This window comes from Myodes glareolus, chromosome X (assembly GCF_982192425.1).
Source record: "Myodes glareolus chromosome X, mMyoGla1.1, whole genome shotgun sequence".
Classification (NCBI taxonomy): Eukaryota; Metazoa; Chordata; class Mammalia; order Rodentia; family Cricetidae; genus Myodes; species Myodes glareolus.
In genome coordinates this window covers 79,266,748-79,279,249 of record NC_142053.1, presented here as the reverse complement: position 1 = coordinate 79,279,249, position 12,502 = coordinate 79,266,748, and the positions used below count along the sequence as shown (strand labels likewise).

Sequence of the window (12,502 nt, the reverse complement as noted above, 5' to 3'; positions counted from 1 at the left end):
TCAATAAAGGAAACCCAAACTAAAAGAAATCTAGAAATGAAATATTTAAAAACTTGAACAGAAACCTCAGAGACAAGCCTCATCAAGAAAATACAAGATACAAAAGAGAGAATCTCAAGCACTGAAGATATGACAGAAGAAATGGATACATCAGTCAAGGAAAATGTTAAATCTAAAAAATTCCTGACAGACAGCTAGGAAATCTAGGATACTATGAAAAGATGAAAGCTAAGAATAATAGGAATAGAGGAAGGAGAGAAATCCAGGTACAGAAAATATTTTCAACATCATAGAAGAATAAAATTCCTCTACTTTTTTTTTAAGACCAGTAGCACTTGGTTTTACCTTAGGTCTCTGAGCTACCTACTGGTTCATAGTCTTGGTAAATCCAAGCAGTATTGGGTATAGGTTCCATCTCATTGAGTAGGCCTTAAGTCAGATCAAACTTTAGTTGGTTACTCCAACAGTTTTGTGACACCATTGCCCTAGCTAGTAAGATAGCATTGTAGATCAAAGATTTTGTCGTTGGGTTGGTGTGTATGATTTCCTTTTGGCAGCATGCAGAGTGCCTTCCCATATAAGAAACTAGAACATAGAGGTAAAGGTTCTATGTAGGTACCAGTTCTACCTCTCCATATTCAATGAGTTGTACAGGTGTTGTCTTCATCAGTGGGGCCAAGTTTGTAGAGAGCAGTCTTGGCAAGAGCATGGGATGTTTGGGATTTTCCTGGGATCCCTTTGGCCAACAACTCAATTGGATGTATCCCTGTACCGGTACTGGAAGCTTCTTTAGTGACAAGAGATGGCCAATTGGGACTCTGTCTCCCCCATTACTTAGAGATTTCATTAGTTAGTATCACCTTCATTTTGCGGGGGGAGGGGGGCAGTTTCCACTGCACTAGATTTCCATACCACCCCTCAAATGCCCTTCAATTCTAGCTGTCTATTCTTCTCATCCCCACTTCCCTCACCCTCCACACCTGATCTTCCTGTTCCTACCCCCAACCCCTGCCTGCCCACAGTCCACCCACAAAATCTATTTTATTTCTCCCTATAAGGGAGATCCATGTGCCTCCTCTAGTCCCTTCCTCTATACTTGATGATATTCTACTACACTCATGGATCAGCGCCTTATTCGGTCATCATCAGAAAAGCTTCCTCCGGCAGTAGATGGAAACAAATAGACACCTACAGAGAGAGGGGGGGATATACAGCTCTAAATGAGGTGTCTCCAACCAATCCCTCCACTCAGAGCTCAGGGAACCCCACAGAAGAAAAGACAAAAAGAGTATAAGAGCCAAGGGAAGTTCCTCTACATTGACTGAACCAAGCTCATACAAAGTCATAGATACTGAAGTAGCAAGCACAGGGCTTATATGTTTCTGTACCAGGTCCTCGGTGTATATATTACAGCTTTCAGTATTTTCATGGGACTCCTAAGTGTGAGAATAAGTGGGTCTCTGACACTTGTACCTTCTCTTGGGCTCATTTCCTTCTGCTGGGGAAGAACTGTGAGAAATATAGGGAGGAGAAACTATAATCAGAATATACAGTATGAGAAAAGAATCTATTTTCAATAAAAGGGAAAAATAATTTAAAAAAAAACAAAAATTTCCCTAACCTAAAGAAGGGGATGCCTATCAATAAATAAGGATCATAGAGAATACCAAACAGACTGAACAAGAACAGAAAGTCCCCTCAACACACAATAATTAAAACACTAATTGCACAGAACAAAGAAAGAGTATTAAAAGCTACAAGGGGGAAAGACCAAGCAGCATGTAAAGGCAGAGGCTACGAGAATAATACCTGACTTAAAAATGGAAACTCTAAAAGTCAGATGGACTTGGACAGATGTTCCACAGACTCTAAAAGACTTCAGATGCCAGCCCAGGCTACTAAACCCAGCAAAATATTCAATCAAAATAGATGGAGAAAATAAAGACATTCCATGACAAAATCAAATTTAAGTAATATCTATCTATCTACAAATCAAGCCCTACAAAAGGTTCCAGAAGGAAAACTCCAATCCAAAGACGTTAACCACACCTCCCAAAAATAACCCACAAGGAATAATTCCAGATCATCAGATCAAAGAAAGGGAAACAGACACACACACCACCACAACAACAACAAAATAACAAGAATCAACAAACACCACTCATCTGTATCTCTCAACATCAGTGGTCTCAATTCCCTAATAAAAAAGACACAGACTAACAGAATGGATGGGAAAACAGGATCCATCCTTCTACTTCCAAGAAACACACCTTAATGTCAAGAATAGATATCACTTCAGGGTAAAAGAATGAAGAAAAATATTCCAAGCAAATGGACACAAAAAGCAAGCTATTTTAATAGTTATTGTTGGCATAGCTATTTTAATCTGACAAAATAGACTTCAAACAAAAACTAATCTGAAGAAAATGGGGAAGGACACATCTTACTCAGAGGCAAATAACACCCAAAAGACATTGAAATTTTTAACATCTATGTCCCAAACACAAGAACCCAACATTTGTAAAGGAAACATTACTAAAGCTTAAATTACATAACAACCCTCACACATTGTTAGTGGGAGACTCCAATATCCCACTCTTGCCAATGGACAAGTCATCCGGACAAAAACTAAACAGAGAAATGATGGAGCTAACTGAACTTACAAAATAAGTGGACCTAACAGATATCTATAGAACATTTTATACAAACACAAAAATTTATCTTCTCAGCACCACACAGAACTGTCTTCAAAAATGATCACACACTCAGACACAAAACACATCTCAATAAATACATAAAAAATGAAATAACCTCCTACATCCTATCTGACCAACATGGATTAAAGCTGGGCATCAGCAACAATAGATCAAAAACTCTTGATAACTGAACAACTCACCATTGAATAAAAAAAAAGGTCAAGACAGCAATTAAGAAAGAAAATTGAAGACTTTCTAGAATTCAATGAAAATGAAAACACAACTTACCCGAACGTATGAGACACAATGAAGGCAGTTCTAAGAGGCAAATTCATAGCACTAATTGCCTACTTGAAAAACTTGGAGAGATTTCATACTAGTAACTTAATGACACAACTGAAAGACTTATAACAAAAAGAAGAAATCACACACAAAAGAAATAGATGGCAAGAAATACTCGAACTATGGGGCGGGAGAGATAGGCAGTGGTTAAGAGCACTGGCTGCTCTTTCAGAGAACCTGGGTTCAATTCCCAGCACCCACATGGCAGCTCAGATCTCCAGTTATAGGGGATCTGACATTCTCACACTGACATGCACACAAACATCAATGCACATAAAAATAAATAAATCATTTTAAAAAGAAAAAATAACAAAACTCAGAACTGAAATAAAAATAGAAACATAACCAAAAAAAAAAAAACTATACAAAGAATAGATGAAATGAAGAGCTGGTTCTTTGAGAGAATCAGTAATATTAACAAACCCTTATCCAAATTAACTAAAAGGCAGAGAGAGAATATTCAAATTAACAAAACTAGAAAAGGGGGCATGGCAACAGACACCCAAGAAATCCAAAGAATCATACTTTAAAAACCTCTACTCTACAAAATGAAAAATCTAAAAGAAATGAGTAATTTTCTTGATAAGTACCACTTACAAAAGTAAAATCAAGACTAGATAAGCAATTTTAAAAGGCCTATCATCCCTACGGAAAAAATAGAAGCAATAATTGAAAATCTCCCAACCAAAAATAAAGTTCAGCATCAAAGGGTTTTAGCACAGAATTCTACTAGACTTTCGAAGAAGAGTTAATGTCAATACCCCTCAAATTATTCCACAAGATAGAAACAAAGGAACACTGCCCAATTCACTTTATAAGGCCGCAGTTACCCTGATACTCAAAATACATAAAGACTAAATAAAGGAAGAAAATTATAGATCAATTTTCCTTATGGACATATATGCAAAAATTCTCAATAAAATATTTGCATACCAAATTCAAGAACATATCAAAAAGAAAAACTACTATGAACAAGTGGACTTCATCCCAGAGATGTAGGAATAGTTTAAGATAAGCAAATCAATAAATGTAATTTATCACATAAATAACCTGAAAGACATAAAAAACACATGATCATATCATATACAGAAAAGGTCTTTGACAATCCCTTCATGATAAAAATTCTCACATACTTACTGATACAAGGGACATACCTCAACAAAATTAAAGCAGTTTATAGCAAGCCATAGCTAACACCAACTTCAGTAGAGAGAAACTCAAAGCAATTGCACTAAAATCAAGAAGTAGACAAAGTTATAGACTCTTTCCATACCTGCTGAATATATGATAAGTAAGGTTATATAACAAAAGGTATAGATATGCCTTGGTGTTGTAAAAGGTGTGGCAGGCTGTGTGCCCAGCTCCCGGCTAGCTTTACACCTGAAATAATTGCATGGAAACTGTATTCATTTAAACATTGCCTGGCCCGTTAGTTCTAGCCTCTTATTGGCTAACTCTCACATATTGATTTAACCCATTTTTAACAATCTGTATCGTCACTTGACTGTGGCTTACCGACAAGAGTCTAACCAGCATCCATCTCGGAGAGAAGGGCCATGGCGTTTGCCTAACTCTGCTTTCTTTCTCCCAGCATTCTGTTCTGTTTACTCTGCCTATCTAAGCTGCTGTCCTATCAAAAAGCCAAGACAGTCTCTTTATTTAACCAATAAAAACAACATATAAAAAAAGACCATCCTACACCATCTTGGTCCTCCCTTTCTCTCTCTTCTTTCAAGGACATAAAATTAGGGGCTGAATGGAGCTGTGCTACAGTTTGTAAAGTAAGAGTATTTGCTTATCATTTGCAAAACCCTGATCTGGATATCCAGAACTGAATAACCGAGATGTTGTGACACATACTGGAGAAAGGATCAGAAGTTCAAGGTCATCCTTGCATTACACAGTGAGTTTGAGGACAGCCTGGGCTACATAAAACCCTCTTTCACAAAAATCTAAAATATAAAAACTATATAAATTAATAATTATGATAAAATATCATTAGGAATATAACACTTAAAGATATATAAAAATAAAACAGAGGGGTTGAAGGAACTCAAAGTACACATGGGTAATATCTCTGTATCTTACTAAAATAAACTTATAAAATTCTTTAGAAAAAAACACATGTAGGTAAATCTTCGTGATCTAAGATTAGGTAACAGACTCCTAGACACAGCACCAAAAGTATAATCAAGAAAAACAATTTTTAAATTTTCCATCACAGAATCAAAAGATTTGGGTGGGAGAGGTTATGCTGGGAATGAACGCCAGAGCCTTGCATACACCAACATGTGAAAATTTAAAACTTTCATACTTGACAGAACACTTTCCATAAGCTAAAAAGAAGGTCCACACAATAAGAAAAAGTATTAGTAGCAGCTTGAGCCGTGGCTCAGCGGCTAAGAGCGCCTAACGCTCTGCTCTAGTGCCAGAGGACCCAGGTTCAAGTCCCGTTTGGTGCTCTGATATGCGATTGCTAGTAGATCATTATCAATCATCGGAAAAAATAAAAGAAAAAATATTAGTAAACATTCTGTATAAGGGACTTGTATCTAGAATATATATTTTAAAACTTACAAATAAATAATAAAAAATAAAAACATCAGCAGGAGGTACAGCTCAATTGTGGTGGTTTGAATGAAAATGGCCCCCATAGGCCCATATGGAGTGGCACTATTAGAAGGTATGGTCTTATTGGAGTATGTGTGGCCTTCTTAGCAGAAGTGTGTCACTGGGAAGCAGCTTTGAGGTTTCAGAAACTTAAGCCAGGTCTAGTGCTGCTTTCTCATTCTGCTACCTGTGGATCTGGATATAGAACTCTCAGCTACTTCTCCAGCACCATGTCTGTCTATGAGCCATCATGCTTCTCGCCATGATGATAACAGACTAAACCTCTGAACTGTAAGCCTCAATTAAATGTTTCCCTTTATAAGAGTTGCTGTGGCCATGGTGTCTCTTCACAGCAATAAAAACCACAACTAAAACAGATGTCATAGAGTATATTATCATAAGGGAGGCCAAGTATAATCCCTAGCTCCAAAAAAAAAAAAAAAACCAATAACCTCCAATAGACAAAGGACATAAATAAGTATATCTCCAAAGAAGATATATAGTCAATAAGCAAATGAAAAAATACTCAATATCCTCATTCATAATGAGAATGCAAACCAAAATTAAGATATAATACCACTTCATATGCCCACTGGAATGGTTAGAGTTAAAAATCATTTAACAAATTTGGTGAGAATGGAGAAACTAAACTGATAATAATTTAAAACATGCAGACACTCTGAAAATTAGTATGAGCTCTGAAAGTGTGACTCAATGGTGTTGTGCTTGCTCAGTATGCATGAGGCCCTGGATTAAATCCATAGTACTGCAGCACTGCCAGGGCATAGAAAACCATTTTAAACCGTCTGTAGTGACTCAGGCCTGAAATCTGAATACTTAAGAAGCTGAGGCAGGAAGATCTGTATTTCAAGGCAAGCCTGATCCTGTCTCCAATAACTAGAAAGAGCCAGTATGGCGGTGCACACCTTTAATCCCAGTACTCTGGAGGCCAAGGCAGTTGGATCTCTGTAAGTTCCAGGCCAGACTAGTTTATACATCAAATTCCAGGCCAGGCACAGATACATAGTGAAACACTGTCCAAAATGAAAGACGGGGTTGAAGGGAGGGCAGAGAAAGAGAAGGTGTGCCAGAGAGAAACAGAGCACACCAATATGGCAGTTCCTTAATTTATTAAACAAAGGATTACTACATGATTTTATGGAAACATGGAGTTTGTGTACCTAAAAGAAACAAAAACTTAATCCCATGCAAAACTTACATATTAACATTCTAGCACTAGTGAAATCAACCCAAAAAATCCTGGGGCTGTGGAGAAAGCTCAAAACACAAAGTGCCTGCCACACAAGCCTAGGGACCGGATAATCCCCAGAACCCACTTAACGGTGGAAGGAGAGAACTGACTACACAAAACTGTTCTCTGACCCACACATGTTCAACAACAATGAACAAAAATCTTGTATATCATGCTAGGTGTGGTAGTACGTGTCTTTAATTCTAGCACCTCCATGACCTCAAGGACAACATGGTCTACACATCAAATTGTAGGCCAGCCAAAGCTACTCAATAAGTCCATTTAAAAGAAATAACAAAAAAAACCTTGTATATCCAAACAATAATTTGGTCACAATAAATAACGTGATATTTATATGTGCCAAAATATGAATAAACCATGAAAAATCAATGAAACAGTCAAAAGAGATCAAATACTGACAGGTATGGTTGTGCATGCCTTGCAATTCCAGGAGGCAGAGAGAAAAAGAATCAGTTCAAAGATAGACTAGGCTACATGGAAAGTTTAAGGGCAGCCAGCCTGGGTTACATAAAGTAATGTCTCAAGGAAATAAAACATCAAACAATGAAACCACATATCACATAATTCCATTCATATTAAATGTCCAGAATAGACAAATATAAAGAATACACATAAGTTAGTGGTTGCTTAGGGATGGTTAGAAGGGAAAAGGTATAGAAAGAAGATAGCCAAAAAACAGCAGATTTCTTTTTAAGGCAAAATTGAATGTGGCAATGGTGGTACATATCACTGAATATGTAAAATACACTAATATGTCATTCTACATGGATGAATTATATGGTACATAAATTATCTCAAAAATATGTTTAAGATGCAAATGAACACAGGGTATTGGTGAATGTCAGAGTTAATACAAATAAGGAGTCTTTACGCTAAAAGGTTCTGAGAAAGTACATGATACCTCAATTTCTACTATTTTAAATATTAATGAAATAAATCCCTATTTATACAAAATTTATGGACTGGGAATATAGCTCAGTTGGTAAATAATGCTTACCAACCTTGCAAAAGGTCCTGGATTTGATACCCTGCACTGCCAGGTAATTTATAAAATTATGTAGTAAAATGGTTTGCTGTATAATGAACCATACAGTTTAAATAATATATTAAAAAAAATCCCGATTTTAAGAATAATTTTTACACTTAAGGTGTTTCCCATCATTAATAGTCTTCTACTCATTATTAGTGGGTATCTGTACAAGTCAACATTTACTGTGTCCTTAGTGTTTACTATGATCTCATTTCATAAGTCCCTGATGCAAAGAAAGCAATAAATAAATGAACAGCCTTGAAGCTTTTCATTCATCAACACTGAGACTTAGTTTCCTCGTTTGCAAAATTTGAAGGGATAACATTCTTTAAAACAGCATTGTTCAACAGAATTTTTATTTTATGCTCTCAGTAGGTACCAGCCACACCTGTCTATTGGATATCTGAAATGTGGCTAATACAACTGAGAAATTAATTTTTTAATTTTAATGGCCACATCAAGCTAGTGGCTATGGTTCTAGAGTATAACTCAGAAAAAATGCATCTTATAGTCCAACCCAGTAATCACATACATGTGGGAATATGTGTATGTATATACAAACAAAAGTTCACAAAATAATTCTTACCTTAATATACAAAAAGCACTAGTTTCTTTTCTATATTATTTAATTTCATCTTTAAAAAGTGCTGATCTAACCACTAACATTTCATAACATAATTGTAAGACTTCTTTCAGCTCTAAAGTATTATGCTGTACATTAATAACAAATATTTGGGATGACAGCTATATCAATTGTTGTCACTTCTATACATGTATCAAATATCACACCACACTCCATAAATATATACAACTGTCAATTTAAAATATTTTTAATTTTAAAGATTGTTCAATTCTTGTCACCTTTTGCCTGTAATCCCAACACTCGGTAGGCTGAAGCATGAGGATCACAAGTTCAAGGCCACATTGGACTACAAAGCAAGATCTTGTCTTTAAGAAAAAATACAATCCTTGAAGGTATAACTGTATGCTTCTCTTGGCCTCTATTATCTGAACAGTGTTTACAATTATAATGGTAGATATTAGATATTTGTTGACAAAGAATCGAAAATAAGCAAAATTGTTTTCCGAACGAAAATGACAATATGTTAAGATTATACTGATGAACAAGCGGTGGCAATTAAAATACTGTCAATATATGAGAAATAAAGATATAAACTGAGTACAAGTACTACAGACGATTTTAAAAGACTATTCTAGAATGAGATAATGGAAGTCAATATTCCAAAGTACCATAACCACTGTCACAAGCCTAAGGGAAAAATCTTCAGGCTTTCCAATGTCACCTATACACAAAGAACATAACTGAATAGTCATAGCAAAAGATAATCAAGCTTATAGCTTAGAGAAGTGTACATTTGGAGAAAAAATATGACTTTTTTGCTTATCAGGGATCACGCCTGTCAGTGAGGGAGTTAAGAGTACCAATTCAGTTTGCTACTTCTTTATAGGCGTACTGTCATCTTGAAGTGCACTCGAAATTGTTCCTTCTGATTTGGTAAAATGTGAACCACAGGCAATTTAGCACCAAGTTCCGTGTCCAACTTTTGAAATTTGCCCCGTCTTTCTTACACTTAAAGAAAAAAAAAAAACTGCCTGCAAATCCCTATAAGACATTGGCACTCCAGGTGCCCCGTGCCTGAAACCTCCCGGCTCTTCGCGGTCCCCAAATGTTTTCTGTCTCTTTCCTCGAATTACTAACCCTAACTTCCTATACTCGCTGCTACTCGGCGTTCGCCCTGACAATCTTTCTTCTAGGAGTTCTCTCTGCCCTAAGGTCACGAGGGCAACCCTTTCCCTACTAGGTCCCTACTCTTCCAAGCGCGTGCAACACACCTGGTAGATTCGAGCGCTTCCTGACGCGCCGCTCTGCTGCGACCTCCATCGCGGGCCTGAGCCGCAGATGGAGACTAGAGGCCGGGTCAGAACAGCCGAATGTTTGTGTTTTTCGAAAGCGGCCGCCGCGGCTGCCCAGCGCCAAGAATGTGTCGCGAGCAGCGCCATCTTGAGCGAGGAAAGAGGAACCGAGAGAGGAGGATTGTGGGACACCGGCGGACTGAGCTCCGCGGCTTTCATTGCATCTCCCCTCCCCCGCTGCTGTCTGACACCGGAAATAGCCTGTGTCTGAAGATGCCTATGCTTAGGTGTAGCTTTCTTTTCTTTTTCCCCTGGGGCTGGGCTTTGTTGGGTTTGGTTTGGTTTTTTTTTTTTTTGTCTTGTTTGTTTTGTTTTGTTTTGTTTTGTTTTTACACAGCCCAGGAAATCGGAATGCTATTGTTTTTCTTTTCTTAGTAATACCAGATAAAATACAGGATGCCCACTTAAAAGTTATTTGAGATAAATAACAAATTATTTATTGATATAATCATGCCCCAAGTATTTTTTTGGTAAATGTAACAACCCTATCTTGTTTGTCACTCTATTCATTTCTTGTCTCCAACCCAATGTCACCCTCCACTTCTTATATACCTCTCATTTTCCGTGTACATTGACATTTAGGGTAAAGAACAGACATAAAGACATAAGTTTCTCCCTGGAGGAGGCTTCATTAGTGAGAGTCACCACCTTTCTCGTAAATGCTTTTATTTTTCTGATGTGCCTTTGGTCTTTTGTTACTGGGACGATTGGGTGCTCAGAGTACACACATTTTTTATTCCACTAATTTACCTCCTTGTAGCTCTTCCCTTTGATTTCTCCAGAGTCCCTAATTGAAAAATTGAAAAGCTGGTAACTTAGCTGAAGGGTGATCAGCTAACATGTTATATTGTAAAGTGCATATTTAAAAGCACGTTTGTATTAGTTTATCTGCACTATAATCAAACCAGATACCTTGGAAATACTTTCAGGTTTCTGGGGAAAATTTTCCAAATACATTTCTTGAAAAACCTGAAGTCAAGAAGACAGTTACAATTTCATGAATGCATTCTCAACTCTCTCTCTCTCTTTCTCTCTCTCTCTCTCTCTCTCTCTCTCTCTCTGTGTGTGTGTGTGTGTGTGTGTGTGTCTTTCTCTCTCTCCCTCTCTCTCTCTCTTTCTCTCTCTCTCTGATTCTCTCTCTCCCTCCCTTCCTCCCTCTCTCCCTGACACAGGGTCTCATTATGAAGCCCTGGATACCCTAGAACTTGCTATGTAGACCAGGTTAACCTTGAAATCCAGTGTCCACCTGCCATTGCCTCTGGGGTGCTGGAATTAAAGGCATGCACAACTACACCAGGCTCATTTTCAAACCTTTTACACAAGACAGGCAAGTAATTATGAATTAATTCTGTAGAAGCTTTACAAACTAATGAGATAGGTCATGAAGAAAGACAAAAGATATGTTTGACTCATGCAGCTAGCTTTACTTTGTTCTGAGATCCATATCATATATCAGGTTTCTGGGGAAGAAAATAATTTCAGATTGAAGAGGTTGACCCCATGTAAAGAAAATGGCAATATTAAAAGCAAGAAAGCTTAAGAAAACTTTCGGGCTCAGAAGTCCAGAAAGTGTATGATAAAATAGTCGATAAAACACAGTGAACAGAAAGGCTTGATGGCAAAAGGCCTTCCATTTCATTTTAAGAAATTAATGCTGTATACTCCAGCTATTGAATGGCTTAATCAGAAGAGTAAAATGATCAGACATGTATATCCATTAAACTACTCTGCCTTAAGTGGAAACGCTGGATTAGAAAAAAAGTTCAAATTGAAGTTCTGAAGTTAATACAACAGTTTAATCATAAAATAAAGGCCTAGACTTAATAGTACACGTAGCAATAGATCAGAAAGTAATGGTGCAGCCCATCAACCTCATCTTCAGATACTTGCAAAATAGGTCTCGGATTCAGGTCTGGATGTATGAGCAAGTGAATATGCGGATAAAAGATTGTATTATTTGGCTTTGATGAGTACATGAACCTTGTATTAGATAATGCAGAAGAGATTCACTCTAAAACAAAGTTAAGGAAGTAACTGTGTCTGATCATACTGAAAGATAATATTATTCTACTCCAAAGTGTTTTCAACTAGAAAACTTCAAACACTCAAGAAGTTGAAGAGGAAGTAGTGTTTTTTAAAGGTGTCTTCCGTTGGGAGCACAGTCTGAAACATTTATTCATATAAATGTTATGTTATTATCAGGTTACAATAAATGTATGAGATTTTTTTAAAAAAAGATTAATTCACGATATAATAATAAGGTGGGATGAACAAGGCTTAATGATTAATTGGGTGTTTATAAATTATTACCTAGTTGGTTATAATGACCTCCTTTATTAATGACTGTGTTATCATTAATAAGTATATCAGCATGCTTTCTGTGTTATCAGCAGTTTATATCAGAGTCATCCTAGATTTTAGCAATGATTTCTGTAAGGACTGACTATTGCAATTGACTCTATCAACCCAGGTAAAGCATTGTTGAGTGATGCTCTTACTTTTTGTTAGATATCAGAACATATATATTAAATATTTTGTGAGGGTTCTAAGACGTGATATGATGAAATTATATGTTGCATTTTATAATTGTAGAAACACAGAGTCCATTGCTGGATC

General features: G+C 36.8%; 1 protein-coding gene and 1 pseudogene across 1 annotated transcript in view; one reads left to right on the top strand and one right to left on the bottom strand.

The window, feature by feature from the left end:
• The window catches only part of Abcb7 (ATP binding cassette subfamily B member 7), a 150,109-nt gene extending 140,064 nt beyond the window's left edge, over positions 1-10,045 (bottom strand). Inside the window, exon 1 of the mRNA XM_048417665.3 lies at positions 9,806-10,045. Coding sequence (XP_048273622.2) covers positions 9,806-10,045 — 240 coding nt within the window. The remainder of the gene's footprint in view (positions 1-9,805) is intronic.
• Positions 10,046-11,739: 1,694 nt separating this feature from the next.
• LOC125389499 (small nuclear ribonucleoprotein E pseudogene) lies at positions 11,740-11,977 on the top strand (annotated as a pseudogene).
• The last annotated feature ends 525 nt before the right edge of the window (positions 11,978-12,502 follow it).